At 57.5% G+C, this 22,494-nt stretch overlaps 1 protein-coding gene across 1 annotated transcript; it reads left to right on the plus strand.

Moving 5' to 3' along the window:
- The first annotated feature begins 6,428 nt into the window (after window positions 1-6,428).
- On the plus strand, window positions 6,429-14,050 carry LOC139240103 (transmembrane protein 79-like). The gene is made up of 3 exons (XM_070868479.1): window positions 6,429-6,837; window positions 11,561-11,774; window positions 13,649-14,050. Exons 1-3 carry the CDS (start codon window positions 6,429-6,431, stop codon window positions 13,848-13,850), a joined length of 825 nt encoding a protein of 274 aa, XP_070724580.1. The 3' UTR covers window positions 13,851-14,050.
- Window positions 14,051-22,494: the final 8,444 nt, after the last annotated feature.

The following is a 22,494-nucleotide window of genomic DNA, read 5'->3' on the forward strand; positions in this document are numbered from 1 at the left end:
TACTGAGGGAGCGCCGCACTGTCGGAGGGGCAGTACTGAGGGAGCGCCGCACTGTCGGAGGGGCAGTACTGAGGGAGCGCCGCACTGTCGGAGGGGCAGTACTGAGGGAGCGCCGCACTGTCGGAGGGGCAGTACTGAGGGAGCGCCGCACTGTCGGAGGGGCAGTACTGAGGGAGCACCGCACTGTCGGAGGGGCAGTACTGAGGGAGCGCCGCACTGTCGGAGGGGCGGTACTGAGGGAGCGCCGCACTGTCGGAGGGGCGGTACTGAGGGAGCGCCGCACTGTCGGAGGGGCGGTACTGAGGGAGCGCCGCACTGTCGGAGGGGCGGTACTGAGGGAGCGCCGCACTGTCGGAGGGGCGGTACTGAGGGAGCGCCGTACTGTCGGAGGGGCGGTATTGAGGGAGCGCCGCACTGTCGGAGGGGTGGTATTGAGGGAGCGCCGCACTGTCGGAGGGGCGGTACTGAGGGAGCGCCGCACTGTCGGAGGTGCAGTACTGAGGGAGCGCCGCACTGTCGGAGGGGCCGTATTTCGGATGAGACGTTAAACCGAGGCCCCGTCTGCCCTCTCGGGTGGATGTAAAAGATCCCGGGGCCACTATTGGAAGAAGAGCAGGGGGAGTTCTCCCCGGTGTCCTGGGGCCAATATTTATCCCTCAACCAACATCACTAAAACAGATGACCCGGGTCATTATCACATCGCTGTGTGTGGGAGCTTGCTGTGCGCAAATTGAGCTGCCGCGTTTCCCACATTACAAACGTGACCGCGCTCCAAAAAAGTACTTCATTGGCTGTAAGGCGCTTTGAGACGTCCGGTGGTCCCGAAAGGCGATATATAAATGCAAGTCTATCTTACTTTCAATCTACTCTGTCCAGGCTCCTTGTGATTTTGAAGAAATCTCCTCTCCACATTCTCTGTTCCAAGGAGAAGAAATGACTTTTTTTTGTTCAAACACCTCTCGCCAATCATCTCTCAACACAGTGCATTAGCTTGTGAAAGACTTCATTGTATGCTCATTCCCAGGTCAGCAAATAAAGGCACACCCCTTTCTCTCAACCTCTCCCTGGCCCCTTTAATTGCATGAACCTCCCCTTTAAGAAGGACGGTCACATTTCCAATCCAACAGGTTGTTATTTTGCAGGAAGCAACGATCAAAAATAAACTGGGAGACGAGTGACAACGAATGCAATTGGGCTGCCTTTGAGTGGAAGAATATATGTTATTCTGCCAGACTGTGTTTTTTCAATCATTAAATGTTGCAACAAGACTGGTTAAGTGTATTTTAAGCGAATTTAAAATCACTCTCTTGGAAGTTCCTGCAAGTGGACTAAGGTAGGATTATAAAAAATGTTATTCTTGATTGGATGCATCAGTTGTGTTTGCATTGAAAACGTTCTCTTGTATTGCACGGATTTCCCCTTCAATTTCTCGGCGATTTCCTTGAACCAGGTGAGAGAGTGTGTGGGGCCTGCGTCATTGGACTGGCCCCGCCTCCCCTGTCGTGATTGGCAGCGCGGCCAGCCAATCAGAAGGGGCTTCTGTCCAGGGAGGAGCGCCTCCAGTGGCCGAATAGCCACTGGGCATTGAGCCAACTCGGTTCACACGTTGGGAGAGTTAGTCGAGGCGATCTGGTATGATGTCCCAGCAAAGGTACAACTTGGGCAAATAAATCTCCTCTGGACAGGGGCGGGGGGGAATTAACACAAGATATTTGGGGAGGGGAGGAAATTATGAAAGGGTTTGAAAAGGCATGCGTGAAGATGTTTCCACCGAATCTCAAAACGAGGAGCCATAAATATACAGAAAGATTAGCATTTCTATAGCGCCTTTCATGACCACCAGACGTCCCAAAGCGCTTTACAGCCAATGAAGTACTTTTTGACTGGGAAACGTGGCAGACAATTTGCGTACAGCAAGCTCCCACACACAGCAATGTGATAATGACCCGGATCATCTGTTTTAGTGATGTTGGTTGAGGGATAAATATTGGCCCCAGGACTCCGGGGAGAACTTCCTCCGCTCTTCTTCCAATAGTGGCCCCGGGATCTTTTATGTCCATCCCGAAAGGGCAGAGGGGGCCTCGGTTTAACGTCTCATCCGAAATGCGGCACCTCCGACAGTGCGGCGCTCCCTCAGCACTGCCCCTCCGACAGTGCGGCACTCCCTCAGTACTGCCCCTCCGACAGTGCGGCGCTCCCTCAGTACTGCCCCTCCGACAGCGCAGTACGGCGCTCCCTCAGTACTGCCCCTCCGACAGTGCGGCGCTCCCTCAGTACTGCCCCTCCGACAGTGCGGCGCTCCCTCAGTACTGCCCCTCCGACAGTGCGGCACTCCCTCAGTACTGCCCCTCCGACAGTGCGGCGCTCCCTCAGTACTGCCCCTCCGACAGTACGGTGCTCCCTCAGTACTGCCCCTCCGACAGTACGGTGCTCCCTCAGTACTGCCCCTCCGACAGCGCAGTACGGCACTCCCTCAGTACTGCCCCTCCGACAGCGCAGTACGGCACTCCCTCAGTACTGCCCCTCCGACAGTGCGGCGCTCCCTCAGTACTGCCCCTCCGACAGTACGGCACTCCCTCAGTACTGCCCCTCCGACAGCGCAGTACGGCGCTCCCTCAGTACTGCCCCTCCGACAGCGCAGTACGGCGCTCCCTCAGTACCGCCCCTCCGACAGCGCAGTACGGCGCTCCCTCGGCACTGCATCAGGAGTGTTGGCCTGGATGAAGGGCTCAACTTTCTCGAACACACCACCTTGTGAATCAGAGGCGAGAGAGAGAGAGAGAGAGAGAGAGAGAGAGAGTGATCCACGGAGATACGACTGACCCTAAGGCACTGTATAAACATTACGCAAATTGAGCTGCTGCGTTTCCCATGTTGCAACAGTGACCGCACTTCAAAAAAAAGTGCTTCTTTGGCTGGGAAGGGCTGTGGGACGTTCGCTTATGGTGACTTCACGAGCCAGTGTTGTCGGGAATCTGCGGTTTGGCTGTTGCTGAGGTGACGGCAGTCTTTGGGATCGGCGTGGGTTTGAGATTTGTCTGCTTTACCAGTTAAGCGAGTTGCTCATCTGGTGTGTTGTGGCAGGAGCAGTTGGAATGCTCTGACTGAGCTCTCCATAATCGGTCCAGCTGCCCAACCTATTGTTGGAATCCACAAAGGAAATCTCGCCCCAGGTACTGCCCCGAGAGAATGGTGCACACAATCCATAATTCCTCCGTTGTGCAGTGAGGAATCGTCTTCTAACGCCATTTATTGAAACCAGGGCTATAGAACCGAGTCCCTAAAATCCTTGCATTGCCACACATAGAAAATAGGTGCAGGAGTAGGCCATTCGGCCCTTCGAGCCTGCACCACCGTTCAATATGATCCTGGCTGATCATTCAACTTCAGTACCCCATTCCTGCTTTCTCTCCATACCCCTTGATCCCTTTAGCCGTAAGGGCCACATCTAACTCCCTTTTGAATATATCCAACGAACTGGCCTCAACAACTTTCTGTGGTAGAGAATTCCGCAGGTTCACAATTCTCTGAGTGAAGAAGTTTCTCCTCATCTCGGTCCTAAATGGCTTACCCTCCGACAGCGCGGTGCTCCCTCAGTACCGCCCCTCCGACAGTGCGGTGCTCCCTCAGTACCGCCCCTCCGACAGCGCGGTGCTCCCTCAGTACCGCCCCTCCGACAGTGCGGCGCTCCCTCAGTACCGCCCCTCCGACAGTGCGGCGCTCCCTCAGTACCGCCCCTCCGACACTCCCTCAGTACTGCCCCTCCGACAGTGCGGCGCTCCCTCAGTACTGCCCCTCCGACAGTGCGGGGCTCCCTCAGTACTGCCCCTCCGACAGTGCGGCGCTCCCTCAGTACTGCCCCTCCGACAGTGCGGGGCTCCCTCAGTACTGCCCCTCCGACAGTGCGGGGCTCCCTCAGTACCGCCCCTCCGACAGTGCGGCGCTCCCTCAGTACCGCCCCTCCGACAGTGCGGCGCTCCCTCAGTACCGCCCCTCCGACAGTGCGGCGCTCCCTCAGTACTGCCCCTCCGACAGTGCGGCGCTCCCTCAGTACTGCCCCTCCGACAGTGCGGGGCTCCCTCAGTACTGCACTGGGAGTGTCAGCCGAGATTTTGTGCTCGAGTCCCTGGAGTGGGACTCGAACCCATAACCTTCTTGCTCAGAGGCGAGTGTGCTGCCCACTAAGCCAGGGCTCAATGGCCTTCATTCACTTCACCGGTGCAAAACATTAGCTCATCGGGTTAAACCAATATTGCCGCACTCTTGCTTGGTGACCTCAATCAATTATGAATTTTAAGGTAGACAGAGAGAGAGAGTGTTTCCACTTGTGGGGGAGACCAGAACTCGGGGCCATCAATATCAGACATATCAGACAGTCACTGATAAACCCAACGGGGAATTCAGGAGAAACTTCTTTACCCAGAGAGCGGTGAGAATGTGGAACTCGCTGCCACAGGGAGGGGTTGAGGCGAATAGTATCCATGCATTTAAGGTGAAGCTGGATAAACACATGAGGGAGAAAGGAATAGAGGGATATGGTGATGGGGTGAGATGGAGAGGGGTGGGAGGGGGCTGGTGTGGAGCATAAACACCGGCACGGAGCGGTGGGGCCCAATGGCCTTTTTCTGTATCGTACACCTCCGTAACATCGCCCGTCTCCGCCCCTGCCTCAGCTCATCCGCTGCTGAAACCCTCATCCGTGTCCCCGTTACCTCCAGACTCGACTATTCCAACGCACTCCTGGTCGGACTCCCACATTCTTCCTACGTAAACTCGAGGTGATCCAAAACTCGGCTGCCCCCGTGTCCTAACTCGCACCGAGTCCCGCTCACCCATCACCCCCTGTGCTCACTGCCCCCGTGTCCTAACTCGCACCGAGTCCTGCTCACCCATCACCCCCTGTGCTCGCTGCCCCCGTGTCCTAACTTGCACCGAGTCCCGCTCACCCATCACCCCCTGTGCTCTCTGCCCCCGTGTCCTAACTCGCACTGAGTTCCGCTCACCCATCACCCGCTGTGCTCTCTGCCCCCGTGTCCTAACTCGCACTGAGTCCCGCTCACCCATCACCCCCTGTGCTCACTGCCCCATGTCCTAACTCGCATCGAGTCCCGCTCACCCATCACCCCCTGTGCTCACTGCCCCCGTGTCCTAACTCGCACTGAGTCCCACTCACCCATCGCCCCCTGTGCTCGCTGCCCCGTGTCCTAACTCGCACCGAGTCCTGCTCACCCATCACCCCCTGTGCTCACTGCCCCCGTGTCCTAACTCGCACTGAGTCCCACTCACCCATCGCCCCCTGTGCTCACTGCCCCCGTGTCCTAACTCGCACTGAGTCCCACTCACCCATCGCCCCCTGTACTCGCTGCCCTACATTGTCTCCCGGTTACGCAATGCCTCAATTTCAAAATTCTCATCCTTGTTTACAAATACCTCCATGGCCCTCGCCTCTCCCTATCTCTTTAACCTCCTCCAGCCCTACACTCCTCCCTATCTCTGAAACCTCCTCCAGCCCTACACCCCTCCCTATCTCTGTAACCCCCTCCAGCCCCTACACCCTTCCCTATCTCTGTAACCTCCTCCAGCCCCTACACCCCTCCCTATCTCTGTAACCTCCTCCAGCCCCTACACCCCTCCCTATCTCTGTAACCCCCTCCAGCCCCTACACCCTTCCCTATCTCTGTAACCTCCTCCAGCCCCTACACCCCTCCCTATCTCTGTAACCTCCTCCAGCCCCTACACCCCTCCCTATCTCTGTAACCCCCTTCAGCCCCTACACCCCTCCCTATCTCTGTAACCCCCTACACCCCTCCCTATCTCTGTAACCTCCTCCAGCCCCACAACTCCCCGAGATCTCTGCGCTCCTCTAATTCTGCCCTCCTGACCATCCCTGATTATAATCGCTCCACCATCGGTGGCCGTGCCTTCAGCTGCCTGGGCCCCAAACTCTGGAACTCCCTCCCTAAACCTCTCCACCTCTCTCTCCTCCTTCAAGACGCTCCTTAAAACTGACCTCTTTGACCCAGCTCTTGGTCGCCTGTCCCCCAATATCTTTTTATGCGTCTGGGTGGATCTTAGTTGTATATCTCGTAATCGCCTTGGGGATGTTTCACTACGATAGGGACACTGTGTAGATACAATTTGCTGTTGTGCATTCTGTGTAAACGCCACCCTTGCCGTTGCAGGAGCCGATAATGTCTGCCGTCCTGCCCACTGTCCAGGGCGAGGCTCGGAGCGCGGCCACCGAGGACGAGACTGCGGAGCGGGTGGACGAGGAGCTAAGCGGCCCGGGGTGTCCCGGGGGCAGCAGCTCGGGGGACGAGGAGGAGTACGGAACGTCGCCGTTGCTGCACAGCTCCGGCACGCTGGAGTACCACGGGGGCCTGGGGGAGTGGAGGGGGGCGGCGGGCGAGGAGGTGGACGGGCTGGAGATGACCATCCTGGCGGCGGGCGAGCCCAGCGCCCGCACGCTGCCGAAGGACAAGGACGTCGCCGAGAAGCCCTCGGAAGCCAGCCCCTCCGTCGGGCGCCGGCCGTTCCCGCTGGCCCGCCCCACCAGCCGCCGGGGCCGGACGCCCGCGGGGAGCCGCCCGCCGGCGGGCGAGGGGTGGCCGGACTCGGACGAGGAGGCCCCCCGGGGCCCCAGGACCCCGCCCCGCTGCACCCGCGACAACCTCAAGGCCGCCGCGGCTCTGGCGGGCTCCGTGGTGGTCTATCCCTGCTTCCTGTACGGCGCCTATGTCTTCCTGCCCTTTGACGTTCCGCTCTTGCCCAACCTGCACGCCCGCACTGTCTACACCCTCCGCTGCAGCGTCTTCGCAACCGTGCCCATCCTGATGGGTAAGCGTTCCCGGCAAAACCGTCCCCAGCCCTCCCCCGACCCGGCCGAAATCCGGCAAACCCGGGGCCGAGTCCCTGCCGGCTTGCATTATTTTAAGTGGAGAGAGATTGCACAGTGTCGCTGTAGATCTGTGAACGGGGACCTATTCCTGCCGCGAGTTGGTGTTGCTGTGTCGTAGGATCAAGGAGATCCCTTGGGTCAAATGTCCCATCAAAGGGAACACATGACCCACAGATCTGGCACAGCCCTGAGGTAACCTTGACTGGGCAGACAGAAAGCAGGAAACTATAGACCAGTTAGCCCAACGTCTGTGGTCGGGAAAATGTTGGAGTGCATTATTAAAGAAGCAGTAGCAGGACATTTGGAAAAGCAAAATTGGGTCAGGCAGAGTCAGCATGGATTTATGAAGGGGAAGTCATGTTTGACAAATTTGCTGGAATTCTTTGAGGATGTAACGAACAGGGTGGATAAAGGGGAACCAGTGGATGTGGTGTATTTGGACTTCCAGAAAGCGTTTGACAAGGTGCCACATAAAAGATTACTGCACAAGATAAAAGTTCACGGGGTTGGGGGTAATATATTAGCATGGATAGAGGATTGGCTAACTAACAGAAAACAGAGAGTCGGGATAAATGGGTCGTTCTCTGGTTGGGAACCAGTAACTAGTGGGGTGCCGCAGGGATCAGTGCTGGGACCCCAACTATTTACAATCTATATTAACGACTTGGAAGAAGGGACCGAGTGTAACGTAGCCAAGTTTGCTGACGATACAAAGATGGGAGGAAAAGCAATGTGTGAGGAGGACACACAAAATCTGCAAAAGGCCAGAGACAGGCTAAGTGAGTGGGCAAAAATTTGGCAGGTGGAGTACAATGTTGGAAAGTGTGAGGTCATGCACTTTGGCAGAAAAAAATCAAAGAGCAAGTTATTATTTAAATGGAGAAAGATTGCAAAGTGCTGCAGTACAGCGGGACCTGGGGGTACTTGTGCATGAAACACAAAAGGATAGTATGCAGGTACAGCAAGTGATCAGGAAGGCCAATGGTATCTTGGCCTTTATTGCAAAGGGGATGGAGTATAAAAGCAGGGAAGTCTTGCTACAGTTATACAGGGTATTGGTGAGGCCACACCTGGAGTACTGCGTGCAGTTTTGGTTTCCGTATTTACGAAAGGATGTACTTGCTTTGGAGGCAGTTCAGAGAAGGTTCACTCGGTTGATTCCGGAGATGAGGGGGTTGATTTATGAGGACAGGTTGAGTAGGTTGGGCCTCTACTCATTGGAATTCAGAAGAATGAGAGGTGATCTTATCGAAACGTATCAGATTATGAGGGGGCTTGACAAGGTGGATGCAGAGAGGATGTTTCCACTGATGGGGGAGACTAGAACTAGGGGACATAGCCTCTGCCCACCTTTGACTCGTTTGCCGTGAAGGAGTTCCGAGGAGAGCGCTTGCTTTGGGAGTCTCGTGTCTGGGGCATGCGGACAATGTGGCCCTTTCAGAGTTAACCGCATTGCTGTGGGTATGTGGTCACATATCTTCCCAGCATCGAAGCACTGACCACACTCGACCAGCTCCGCTGGGCAGGGCCACGTTGTCCGCATGCCCCCAGACACGAGACTCCCAAAGCGAGCGCTCTACTCGGAACTCCTTCACGGCAAACAAGTCAAAGGTGGGCAGAGGAAACGTTACAAGGGACCACCCTCAAAGCCTCCCTGATAAAGTGCAACATCCCCACCGACACCTGGGAGTCCCTGACCAAAGACCAGTCCGCCCTAAGTGGAGGAAGTGCATCCGGGAGGGCGCTGAGCACCTCGAGTCTCGTCGCCGAGAGCGTGCAGAAACCAAGCGCAGGCAGCGGAAGGAGCGTGCGGCAAACCAGTCCCACCCTCCCCTTCCCTCAACCACTGTCTGTCCCACCTGTGACAGGGACTGTGGCTCTCGTATTGGACTGTTCAGCCACCTAGGGACTCATTTTTAAACATAGAAACACAGAAAATAGGTGCAGGAGCAGGCCATTCGGCCCTTCGAGCCTGCACCACCATTCAATATGATCATGGCTGATCATTCACCTCAGTACCCCATTCCTGCTTTCTCTCCATACCCCTTGATCCCTTTAGCCGTAAGAGTGGAAGCAAGTCTTCCTCGATTCCGAGGGACTGCCTATGATGATGATGACGAACTTCCTGACTCTTGGCAATAAAGGCCAACATACCCTCCGCCTTCCTTATCACTTGCTGTACCTGCACCTGAGCTTTCTGCGATTCTTGCACAAGGACATCTGCTGAGACAGATCATAGCCTCTGGGTCGAGACTGCAGTTAGCAAAGCTCCCAGAGCTCTAACTCTGGGACAAGGAGGGGTGAATGGGTGAATTAATTGCATCAAATAAGGATGGTAAAACACAGGCAGCTGGCCCTCTGAACCTCCATCTCGCTCCTAATCCCCAGCCCACCTCCACATCACATTCCTCATGGTGTCGAGATCCACAATTGGCACGTTGTCTCTCCGCGCACGAGGCATTTAATGCCCATCCCGAGTCGAACTTCACACGTCAACTTTCCAAAGCCGGGATCTGAGCTGGCGATATCCGATTGCAACACCGCGCCCGCTACCCGAAATGTGCGTCCGGGCACTGTTTCCCCCCTCCGTAACATCGCCCGTCTCCGCCTCCTGCCTCAGCTCATCCGCTGCTGAAGCCTTCGTCCGTGCCCTCGTTACCTCCAGACTCGACTATTCCAACGCGCTGCGCTCCTGGCCGGCCTCCCACATTCTACCCGACGTGAACTCGAGGTGATCCAAAACTCGGCTGCCCCCCCGTGTCCTAACTCGCACCGAGTCCCGCTCACCCATCACCCCCTGTGCTCACTGCCCCTGTGTCCTAACTCGCACCCAGTCCCGCTCACCCATCACCCCCTGTGCTCGCTGCCCCCGTGTCCTAACTCGCACCCAGTCCCGCTCACCCATCACCCCCTGTGCTCGCTGCCCCCGTGTCCTAACTCGCACCGTGTCCCGCTCACCCATCACACCCTGTGCTCACTGACCTGTGTCCTAACTCGCACCCAGTCCCGCTCACCCATCACCCCCTGTGCTCGCTGCCCCCGTGTCCTAACTCGCACCCAGTCCCGCTCACCCATCACCCCCTGTGCTCGCTGCCCCCGTGTCCTAACTCGCACCGTGTCCCGCTCACCCATCACCCCCTGTGCTCGCTGCCCCCGTGTCCTAACTCGCACCCAGTCCCGCTCACCCATCACCCCCTGTGCTCGCTGTCCCCGTGTCCTAACTCGCACTGAGTCCCGCTCACCCATCACCCCCTGTGCTCGCTGCCCCCGTGTCCTAACTCGCACCGAGTCCCGCTCACCCATCGCCCCCTGTGCTCACTGCCCTGTGTCCTAACTCGCACCGAGTCCCGCTCACCCATCGCCCCCTGTGCTCACTGCCCTGTGTCCTAACTCGCACCCAGTCCCGCTCACCCATCACCCCCTGTGCTCGCTGCCCCCGTGTCCTAACTCGCACCGAGTCCCGTTCACCCATCGCCCCCTGTGCTCGCTGCCCCGTGTCCTAACTCGCACCGAGTCCCGCTCACCCATCACCCCCTGTGCTCGCTGACCTACATTGGCTCCTGGTTAAACAACACCTTGATTTCAAAATTATCTTCCTTGTTTTGAAATCCCTCCATGGCCTCCTTGCCCCTCCCTATCTCTGTAACCTCCTCCAGCCCCGACACCCCTCCCTATCTCTGTAACCCCCTCCAGCCCCTACACCCCTCCCTATCTCTGTAACCCCCTCCAGCCCCTACACCCCTCCCTATCTCTGTAACCTCCTCCAGCCCCTACACCCCTCCCTATCTCTGTAACCCCCTCCAGCCCCTACACCCCTCCCTATCTCTGTAACCTCCTCCAGCCCCTACACCCCTACCTATCTCTGTAACCTCCTCCAGCCCCTACACCCCTACCTATATCTGTAACCCCCTCCAACCCCTACACCCCTCTCTATCTCTGTAACCTCCTCCAGCCCCTACACCCCTCCCTATCTCTGTAACCCCCTCCAGCCCCAACACCCCTCCCTATCTCTGTAATCTCCTCCAGTCCCTCCAGCCCCTACACCCCTCCCTATCTCTGTAATCTCCTCCAGCCCCTCCCTATCTCTGTAACCTCCTCCAGCCCCTACACCCCTCCCTACCTCTGTAACCCCCTCCAGCCCCAACACCCCTCCCTATCTCTAATCTCCTCCAGCCCCTACACCCCTCCCTATCTCTGTAACCTCCTCCAGTCCCACAACTCCCCAAGATGTCTGCACTCTGCTAATTCTGCCCTCTTAAGCATCCCCTGATTATAATCGCTCCACCATCGGCGGCCATGCCTTCAGCTGCCTGGGCCCCAAGCTCTGGAACTCCCTCCCTAAACCTCTCCGCCTCTCTCTCCTCCTTCAAGACGCTCCTTAAAACCTCCCTCTTTGACCCAGCATTTTGGTCACCTGTCCCTAATTTCTCCCCATGTGGCTCGGTGTCAATTTTTTTGTCTCACAATACTCCTGTGCAGCCCCTTGGGATGACTCATTAAGTTAACGGCGCCATATAAATGCAACATGTTGCTGGGCTTCAGATTAGAGTTGGCTCCATTAACAAAATTGGTGGCCCACCTCTGACGCTCTCTCTCTGCCTCGGGCATGCTCAGTTCCTCCCGGTTTCACCCGCGTTTTTCTCCGCCTTTCTCCTCCGGCAGGGATCGTTGTCTACGGCCTGGCCAGGCTCTGCTCGTCCTCCGTCGACCCCTTCGGCCAGAGAAAGGAGGAGGTCGAGATCCACCTGCGTTTCGTCACCGATTCCATCCACCTCTTCGTCCTCTTCTTCATCAACCTGGTCGTGCTCTCCACCTACCTCCCACAGGAGGTACTCAAGCTGCTCCCCCTCCTCACTGCGTTCTTCGCACTCGCGAGGTGAGTGTTCCTGGGCGGTACTGGGGGAGCGCCGCACTGTCGGAGGGGCAGTACTGAGGGAGTGCCGCACTGTCGGAGGGGCGGTACTGAGGGAGTGCCGCACTGTCGGAGGGGCGGTACTGAGGGAGCGCCGCACTGTCGGAGGGGCAGTACTGAGGGAGCGCCGCACTGTCGGAGGGGCAGTACTGAGGGAGCGCCGCACTGCGCTGTCGGAGGGGCGGTACTGAGGGAGCGCCATACTGTCGGAGGGGCAGCACTGAGGGAGTGCCGTACTGTCGGAGGGGCGGTACTGAGGGAGTGCCGTACTGTCGGAGGGGCGGTACTGAGGGAGCGCCGTACTGTCGGAGGGGCAGTACTGAGGGAGCGCCGCACTGCGCTGTCGGAGGGGCGGTACTGAGGGAGCGCCATACTGTCGGAGGGGCAGCACTGAGGGAGCGCCGCACTGTCGGAGGGGCAGTACTGAGGGAGTGCCGTACTGCGCTGTCGGAGGGGCAGTACTGAGGGAGCGCCATACTGCGCTGTCGGAGGGGCGGTACTGAGGGAGCGCCGCACTGCGCTGTCGGAGGGGTGGTACTGAGGGAGCGCCGTACTGCGCTGTCGGAGGGGTAGCACTGAGGGAGCGCCGTACTGCGCTGTCGGAGGGGTGGTACTGAGGGAGTGCTGCACTGTCGGAGGGGCAGTACTGAGGGAGCGCCACACTGTCGGAGGGGCAGTACTGAGGGAGCGCCGCACTGTCGGAGGGGCAATACTGAGGGAGTGCTGCACTGTCGGAGGGGCAGTACTGAGGGAGTGCCGCACTGCGCTGTCGGAGGGGCAATACTGAGGGAGTGCTGCACTGTCGGAGGGGCAGTACTGAGGGAGTGCCGCACTGCGCTGTCGGAGGGGCAGTACTGAGGGAGCGCCGTACTGCGCTGTTGGAGGGGTAGCACTGAGGGAGCGCCATACTGCGCTGTCGGAGGGGCAGCACTGAGGGAGCACCACACTGTCGGAGGGGCAGTACTGAGGGAGTGCCGTACTGTCGGAGGGACGGTACTGAGGGAGCGCCGTACTGTCGGAGGGGCGGTACTGAGGGAGCCCCGCACTGTCGGAGGGACGGTACTGAGGGAGTGCCGTACTGTCGGAGGGGCGGTACTGAGGGAGCCCCGCACTGTCGGAGGGGCGGTACTGAGGGAGTGCCGTACTATCGGAGGGGCGGTACTGAGGGAGCCCCGCACTGTCGGAGGGGCGGTACTGAGGGAGCGCCGTACTGTCGGAGGGGCAGTACTGAGGGAGCGCCGTACTGTCGGAGGGGCAGCACTGAGGGAGCGCCACACTGTCGGAGGGGCAGTACTGAGGGAGCGCCGCACTGCGCTGTCGGAGGGGCGGTACTGAGGGAGCGCCGCACTGTCGGAGGGCCGCACTGTCGGAGGGGCTGTACTGAGGGAGCGCCGCACTGCGCTGTCGGATGGGCAGTACTGAGGGAGCGCCGCACTGCGCTGTCGGAGGGGCGGTACTGAGGGAGCGCCGCACTGCGCTGTCGGAGGGGCGGTACTGAGGGAGCGCCGCACTGTCGGAGGGCCGCACTGTCGGAGGGGCGGTACTGAGGGAGCGCCGTACTGCGCTGTCGGAGGGGCGGGAATGAGTGATTTAGGCTGACACTCCCTCAGCAATGGCACTGGGAGCCTCAGCCGAGATCAAGGTGCTCAAGTCCCTGGAGTGGGCCTCGAACCCACGACCTTCTGACTCTGAGGCGAGAGAGTACCACTCACTGAGCCAGCACAGATAGCGGAGAACAGGCCGCGTGCGTGTTTTTTGGGGGGGGAGTTATTTAGCGTATGGTTTTAACAGCCGCCCCCCCCTCGTCTTCTCTCTCTCTCTCTCCCCGTGACCCTCAGGTTGATTTACTGGCTGACCTTCACGATCAGCAGCACCTTTCGAGGCTTCGGTTACGGCCTAACCTTCTTCCCCATCCTCGGCCTCCTGGTCTGCAACCTCTGCTACATGTTTATCCTGGCTCCGGACAAGATGTTTGCCACCTCAGTCAGCGTGACCCAGGAGGAACAGGCTTCGAGCTCACGCCAGCGATTCTGGGGTTGAAGGCCTAACCTCCGAGAATGGAGCCTCGTTGCCATGGTTACCGACAGCGGGCCCACCCTCAAGACCTTTGTACAGCCTAACTACCGGTCTTTTTGACATTTTTTTCCTACTTTCTCTTTGCCGATGCCAACCCAATATCCGATTGATTTTTTTATTATTAATTCTCTTAGTATTTACCGCAGTTCATCAAACTATCAATAAATTAAACTGCACGGGAGATTCCTCTGTTTATTCATTTTTTCCCCCCCAACAAATGGTTTGTTCACTTGGTTGCAGGTAAGGACTTGTATTTATATAGCGCCTGTAACCACCTCACAACATCCCAAAGCGCTTTGCAGCCAATGAAGTACTTTTGGAGTGTGGTCACTGTTGCATTGTGGGAAACGCGGCAGCTCAATTTGCGCACAGCAAGCTCCCACACACAGCGATGTGATAATTACCCGGATCGTCTGTTTTAGTGATGTTGGTTGAGGGATAAATATTGGCCCCAGGACACCGGGGAGAACTCCCCCTGCTCTTCTTCCAATAGTGGCCCCGGGATCTTTTACATCCACCCGAGAGGGCAGACGGGGCCTCGGTTTAACGTCTCATCTGAAGAGGGCACCTCCGACAGTGCGGCGCTCCCTCAGTACCGCCCCTCCGACAGTGCGGCGCTCCCTCAGTACTGCATTGGGAGTGTCGACCAGGATCATGGGGCTCGAGTCTCTGGAATAGGGACTTGAACCATCGACTTTCTGACTCAGAGGTGAGAGATGGCTAAGCTTGGCACAGTCATGGCCTGTAATCCCATGGAAAGAACACACGAACATAAAAATCAGGAGCAGGAGTCGGCCATTCGGCCCCTCGAGCCTGCTCCGCCATTCAATAAGATCACGGCTGATCTTCGACCTCAACTCCACTTTCCCGCCCGATCCCTCGATTCCCCGAGAGTCCGAAAAATCTCTCGATCTCAGCCTTGAATACACTCAACGACTGAGCCTCCACAGCCTCTGGGGCAGAGAATCCCAAAGATTCACCACCCTCTGAGTGAAGAAATTCCTCCTCATCTCAGTCCTCAATGGCCGAGCCCTTATCCTGAGACTATGTGACCCCTGGTTCTAGACTCCCCAGCCCGGGGGGGAAACATCCTCCCTGCATCTACCCTGTCAATCCCTGTAAGAATGTTGTATGTTTCAATGAGATCACCTCTCATTCTTCGAAACTCCAGAGAATATCGGCCCAGTCTGCTCAATCTCTCCTCATAGGACAATCCCCCCCTCCCAGGAATCAATCTGGTGAACCTCCAAGGCAAGTATCCTTCCTCAGATAAGCAATATTCAACATCTCATCCACCCACTTTTACGTGGACAGAGACATTCGGAATATCTGGTGTACAGGTCAGGCATCCCTCAGATACTGACCCAGCGAATTATAATTCCCTGAGATGAGCTTTGTTCCCGCTTCGAATGACATTTTTCCACTATCCGTCTTGCGCACAGCAAGCTCCCACACACAGCGATGTGATAATGACCCGGATCGTCTGTTTTAGTGATGTTGGTTGAGGGATAAATATTGGGCCCAGGACACCGGGGAGAACTCCCCCTGCTCTTCTTCCAATAGTGGCCCCGGGATCTTTTACATCCACCCGAGAGGGCAGACGGGGCCTTGGTTTAACGTCTCATCCGAAAGACGGCCCCTCCGACAGTGCGGCACTCCCTCAGTACCGCCCCTCCGACAGTATGCCGCTCCCTCAGTACTGCCCCTCCGACAGTGCGGCACTCCCTCAGTACTGCCCCTCCGACAGCGCAGTACGGCGCTCCCTCAGTACCGCCCCTCCGACAGCGCAGTACGGCACTCCCTCAGTACCGGCCCTCCGACAGCGCAGTATGGCGCTCCCTCAGTACTGCCCCTCCGACAGCGCAGTACGGCGCTCCCTCAGTACTGCCCCTCCGACAGCGCAGTACGGCACTCCCTCAGCACCGCCCCTCCGACAGCGCAGTACGGCACCGCACTGGGAGCATCCGCCTGGATTTTGTGCTCAAGTCTCCGGAGCGGGGACTCGAGCCCACGACTTTGTGACTCAAAGACCCCACTGCGATCCTATACTCGGGATTGAATCGTGCCTTCATTATTTGTTTTGAGGAGACGGATGAAACAGCCTGGCTTTAATTCTGTCGGCTCAATTCCTGAACTCCGGAGCCTGGACTGCGCCTTTAAGGCGGTGTGTGCTAATTCTGGGATCCGCCTCTGAGCGGAGCGGAGGCGGGGAGGTGCGGGACAGAGGCTTGGCTCCCAACCCGAGGAGGGAGAGGAGGAGGACAGAGAGAGATGGCAGCTACGGAGAGGATCCAGAACCGCAGAGACCAGTGCATTTTCCGCTTGGCGTTCCAGCATTGCCCGCTGCGCAAGTTGGCCAGGAAAATCAGGGGCAAGAATGTATACAGTAAGTTTGTCCAAAAAAAGTTCCTAATGTCATTAAAAATTCCTTTGAGACTGCACTGCAAAAGAAAAATGGGTTTGCTGGCAAAGATGCAACCGACACTCCCTTTATTTGTTAATTTCACAACTTCTTTGCCAACTCTCAAAACTTTTTTCAAACTTTTTTCCCTCGTCCTTTTAAAGCGTTCCCGAATGCAGCAGGGTTTGAAACACCGGGTGACTGTTTAGGAGGGGGAAATGGCTTACAGAAAGAATAATAAGTCTTAACAGGGAAGGTTTGGAAATATCAACAGCTTCCTCCACTGTAAAAGGGACCTCCCTCTTAATCCTGCTAGGATAGACTGTGTTTTGAAAACATGAGTTCTTTTATGAGTAACCGGTTTAATCCCTTATTAACTCTTTGCAAGCTCCCTCTCTGCTTTCCTCATTATAATCCCCACTGTCATCACAGGCAGTCCCTCGGAGTCGAGGAAGACTTGCTTCCACTCGAAAAGTGAGTTTTCAGGTGGCTGAACAGTCCAATACGGGAGCCACAGTCCCTGTCACAGGTGGGACAGACAGTGGTTGAGGGAAGGGGAGGGTGGGACTGGTTTGCCGCACGCTCCTTCCGCTGCCTGCGCTTGGTTTCTGCACGCTCTCGGCGACGAGACTCGAGGTGCTCAGCGCCCTCCCGGATGCACTTCCTCCACTTAGGGCGGTCTGGTCTTTGGGCCCAGGGACTCCCAGGTGTCGGTGGGGATGTTGCACTTTATCAGGGAGGCTTTGAGGGTGGTCCCTTGTAACGTTTCCTCTGCCCACCTTTGGCTCGTTTGCCGTGAAGGAGTTCCGAGTAGAGCGCTCGCTTTGGGAGTCTCGCGTCTGGGGCATGCGGACAATGTGGCCCTGCCCAGCGGAACTGGTCGAGTGTGGTCAGTGCTTCGATGCTGGGGATGTTGGGCTGGTCGAGGACGCTAACGTTGGTGCGTCTGTCCTCCCAGGGGATTTGCAGGATCCTGCGGAGACAGCGTTGGTGGTATTTCTCCAGCGACTTGAGGTGTCTACTGTACACGGTCCACGTATCTCCGCCATTAATTCTCATTAGCAATCTCTATATCAACATTATGTCACGCTGAAACTTTAGCTCATCCAAAACTTGGCTGCCCCCGTGTCCTGACTCGCACCGAGTCCCGTTCACCCATCGCCCCCTGTGCTCGCTGCCCCATGTCCTAACTCGCACCGAGTCCCGCTCACCCATCGCCCCCTGTGCTCGCTGCCCCATGTCCTAACTCGCACCGAGTCCCGCTCACCCATCACCCCCTGTGCTCGCTGCCCTACATTGTTTAAATCCCCTCCGTGGCCTTCTCGCCCCCTCTCCCTATCTCTGTAACCTCCTCCGGCCCCCACGACCCTCCGCGATCTCTGCGCTCCTCCAATTCTGCCCTCTTGCCCATCCCCCGATTTCCATCGCTCCACCATCGGTGGCCGTGCCTTCAGCTGCCTGGGCCCCAAGCTCTGGAACTCCCTCCCTAAACCTCTCCGCCTCTCTCTCTCCTCCTTTTTAAGACACTCCATAAAACCGACCTCTTTGACCATGTATTTGGTCACTGTCCCTAATATCTGCAGCCTTTGACACTTTGGCCACAGTATCCTCCTCCAAAGCCTCTCCACCATCGTCCAGCTGGGTGGGACTGCGCTCGCCTGGTTCCATTCTTATCCATCGAATCGTAGCCAGAGAATCACCTGCAATGGCTTCTCTTCCCTCCCCCGCATCGTTACCTCTGAGTGTCCCCCCAGGATCTATCCTTGGCCCCCCCTCCTATTTCCCCATCTACACGCTGCCCCTCGGCGACATCATCCGGAAACACGGAGCCAGTTTCCCCATGTACGCTGACGACCCCCAGCTCTACCCCACCCCCACTTCTCTCGATCCCTCCTCGGTCTCTAAACCTGTCAGTCCGCTTGTCCCACATCCAGCTCTGGCCGAGCAGAAATTTTCTCCAATTGAATATTGGGAAGACCGAAGCCATTGTTTTCGGTCCCCGTCACAGACTCCGTTCCCCAGCCACCGACTCCATCCCTCTCCCCAACTCCTCTCCGAGGCTGAACCAGACTGTTCACAACCCGGGTGTCGTGTTTGACCCTGAAATGAACTTTCGGCCACATGTCCGCAGCATAACTAAGACCGCCTGTTTCCCCCTCCGTAACATCGCCCGTCTCCGCCCCCTGCCTCAGCTCATCCGCTGCTGAAGCCCTCATCCGTGCTCTCGTTACCTCCAGACTTGACTATTCCAGCGTACTCCTGGCTGGCCTCCCACATCCTACCTGACATAAACGCGAGGTGATCCAAAACTCGGCTACCCCCGTGTCCTAACTCACACCGAGTCCCGCTCACCCATCACCCTGTGCTCGCTGACCCCCGTGTCCTAACTCGCACCGAGTCCCGCTCACCCATCACCCTGTGCTCGCTGACCCCCGTGTCCTAACTCGCACCGAGTCCCGCTCACCCATCACCCCCTGTGCTCGCTGTCCCCGTGTCCTAACTCGCACCGAGTCCCGCTCACCCATCACCCGCTGTGCTCGCTGTCCCCGTGTCCTAACTCGCACCGAGTCCCGCTCACCCATCACCCGCTGTGCTCGCTGTCCCCGTGTCCTAACTCGCACCGAGTCCCGCTCACCCATCACCCCCTGTGCTCACTGCCCCCGTGTCCTAACTCGCACCGAGTCCCGCTCACCCATCACCCCCTGTGCTCGCTGCCCCCGTGTCCGCTGCCCCCGTGTCCTAACTCGCACCGAGTCCCGCTCACCCATCACCCCCGCTGTGCTCGCTGCCCCGTGTCCTAACTCGCACCGAGTCCCGCTCACCCATCACCCCCTGTGCTCGCTGACTTACATTAGCTCCTGGTTAAGCAACACCTCGATCTCAAAATTCCTATTTTCAAATCCCTCCAGGGCCTCGCCCACTCCCTATCTCTGTAATCTGTTCCAGCCCCACACACCCCTGTTTGCCTGGGCCCCAAGCTCTGGAACTCCCTCCCTAAACCTCTCCGCCTCTCTCTCCTCCTTCAAGACGCTCCTTAAAACCTCCCTCTTTGACCAAGCTTTTGGTCACCTGTGCTAATTTCTCCTTATGTGGTTTGGTGTCAATTCTTTTATCTCATAATACTCCTGTGAAGCGCCTAGGGACGTTTCACTAGGTTAAAGGCGCTATATAAATACACGTTTCTTTTACTGATATGGCATCCCCCCTCTCTCATCATCATCCATTGGTCCAGGGGCAAGGGTGAACCAGGACGACTGGAGACCAGCTCTGCTGCATGGACCTAGTGCGCGCACATATCGCACAGTGTGGGCTGGGCCCGTGCTGCCCCTGGGCCCTCGCCTCTCCTTCGCCCCGATCCCGCCGCTCCTGCTGTACCTGCCCACGCTCCAATCACCGACCTGGATCTTGTTGACATCTCTCTTCGCTGCCGTTGCTCTCCTGCACCGGCTCGCGCTGCTCCCTGGGGTGATATGCCACCACGCTGCTCCTCCTTCCGCTCCGCGGCCTGCTCTCCGCAATGGACGCGTCACAGCGCCACCACTGGCGGGAGGGTGTAATTGCAGCGTGACGCGTTTACATAGAAAACCTCCACTGGGAATTGAGAATGGGAATAATGTCAAGGCATTGCATTGTGGCTTGCGATTGCTGATTCGTCTCTGCTCTCCCGATCTCCCAGATGTACCGGCGGAACCCGCGGAGGGCTTTTCCAACCACTGGCACTCGTTCAACACGGTCTCCGGGAGCCTGGCGCCTCTCGGGACGGACAGGTTCAACCAGATGGGCGGCGATTCCATCCACGCCTTACCCCACGCTTCGATTCAGACAATGCCTCAGGGCTCCCAGGCCCCGGCATTCTCGCTCCACCAAGTCCAGGTGGAGCTGAACCGAGAGCCCAGCGTCTCGAGCATGGGTGAGTCACCCCCTGGCTGAACAGCCAAGTTTTATTTCAATTTTTAAAACACGCCAAGCTTTGAAAATAAATAGGAGTGAAAAGAGGTTATATCTGTCAAGAAAGTATGTAACGGAGCCAAGTTTACTGACAATACAAAGATGGGAGGAAAAGCAATGTGTGAGGAGGACACAAAAAATCTGCAAAAGGACATAGACAGGCTAAGTGAGTGGGCAAAAATCTGGCAGATGGAGTTTAATGTTGGAAAGTGTGAGGTCGTACACTTTGGCAGAAAAAAATCAAAGAGCAAGTTATTATTTAAATGGAGAAAGATTGCAAAGTGCCGCAGTACAGCAGGACCTGGGGGTACTTGTACATGAAACACAAAAGGTTAGTATGCAGGTACAGCAAGTGATCAGTCAGAGGGGCGGTACTGAGGGAGCGCCGCACTGTCGGAGGGGCGGTACTGAGGGAGCGCCGCACTGTCGGAGGGGCGGTACTGAGGGAGCGCCGCACTGTCGGAGGGGCGGTACTGAGGGAGCGCCGCACTGTCGGAGGGGCGGTACTGAGGGAGCGCCGCACTGTCGGAGGGGCGGTACTGAGGGAGCGCCGCACTGTCGGAGGGGCGGTACTGAGGGAGCGCCGCACTGTCGGAGGGGCGGTACTGAGGGAGCGCCGCACTGTCGGAGGGGCGGTACTGAGGGAGCGCCGCACTGTCGGAGGGGCGGTACTGAGGGAGCGCCGCACTGTCGGAGGGGCGGTACTGAGGGAGCGCCGCACTGTCGGAGGGGCGGTGCTGAGGGAGCGCCGCACTGTCGGAGGGGCGGTGCTGAGGGAGCGCCGCACTGTCGGAGGGGCAGTGCTGAGGGAGCGCCGCACTGTCGGAGGGGCGGTACTGAGGGAGCGCCGCACTGTCGGAGGGGCGGTACTGAGAGAGCGCCGCACTGTCGGAGGGGCGGTACTGAGGGAGCGCCGCACTGTCGGAGGGGCGGTACTGAGAGAGCGCCGCACTGTCGGAGGGGCGGTACTGAGGGAGCGCCGCACTGCGCTGTCGGAGGGGCAGCACTGAGGGAGTGCCGCACTGTCGGAGGGTCAGTACTGAGGGAGTGCCGCACTGTCAGATGAGACATCCAACCGAGGCCCCGTCTGCTCTGGCGGGTAGATGTAAAAGATGGCCCGGAGCTGGTAAAAGGCTCTTTAGAAAGGCACAAGTTATTTTCTTTCTCTAACACTGGTCTCCTTCTCCCCTGGCACAGATATGGACGTCGATCCCGAGACGGGCGAGCGGGCCCAATCGTAGCCATCCTCGGGGAGCACGAGACAAATCATCCCCTCTCGCCACCCACCACCGACTGGATTCCCCCGTTTCTTGACGTGTTTCCGTTCCTTTCCCTCCCTCCCTCCCTCCCTCCCTCGGCCTGCCGTGAAATTAATTGCCGCCTTTAAACGGGATTTCACTTCGTGACTCCGCTCGTGTGACACTTTGACGTCCCCACCCCCGGGGGCCTGGGACTTGGCACATTGTCCGCGTCCAATCAGATTACCACCAGCAGCAACGGCAGAAGGCAGCTAGACCTCGGTCTCTTTATTATTTTGCTCCTCACTGTGTAAATATACATTTACCGAGAGCCCAAACAATGTGCGTGTTTGCTCTGGAGTTGGGCGGCCATGTGTGCGGTGCGCTGTTTACCCAACTATGAAAGAGGCTGAGAAAAGCAAACTCGGGCCTAGTTGGTCAAGGCTCCGAACCACCACAGGCAGCTCGTTTTTCACGCACCTTTTAACTTCGCTTTTATTTTATCGCTTTTTAATTTTAGAAACTGACTTTCCAGCTTCCCACAACCCCCCCCCCAAAACGAGCAAGTCAGGGGTAGGCCTCAGGCGGTTACCACGGCGACCCCTGCGGCCTGCACAAGTTGGTCGCTCTCCCGTGCAGGAATTTCAGGAATTATTCGATCTGGACAGGAGGGAATTTTACTTCTTGGCCCCTCAAGTGCCAGGCCCTTGGGGTGAATTCCAGATTGAGTCAACAATGGGGTGAGAGGTCGAGAAAATATTAGTCAAAGAGGGCCCATTGTTTCCCCCGAGTTCGACCTTTAACCTTCCCTGATAACCTGGTGAGTTATTAACCGAGTCGAAGGTTGATCTCTCCCCCTCCCTCCCCACGCTGCCTGTTGTCCTGTGATGTAAAAGGATATATTTTTTTAAATCTTTCTTTTTATTCACGACTTCCTCCCAGGGAACTGCTCCAACTGGACAGGTCCCCAGATTTAAAATTCCTGGTCGGGGGGGAGTGGAGGAGGAGGAAGGGGTGGAGG

Source organism: Pristiophorus japonicus, chromosome 30, assembly GCF_044704955.1.
Source record: "Pristiophorus japonicus isolate sPriJap1 chromosome 30, sPriJap1.hap1, whole genome shotgun sequence".
Taxonomy (NCBI): Eukaryota; Metazoa; Chordata; class Chondrichthyes; family Pristiophoridae; genus Pristiophorus; species Pristiophorus japonicus.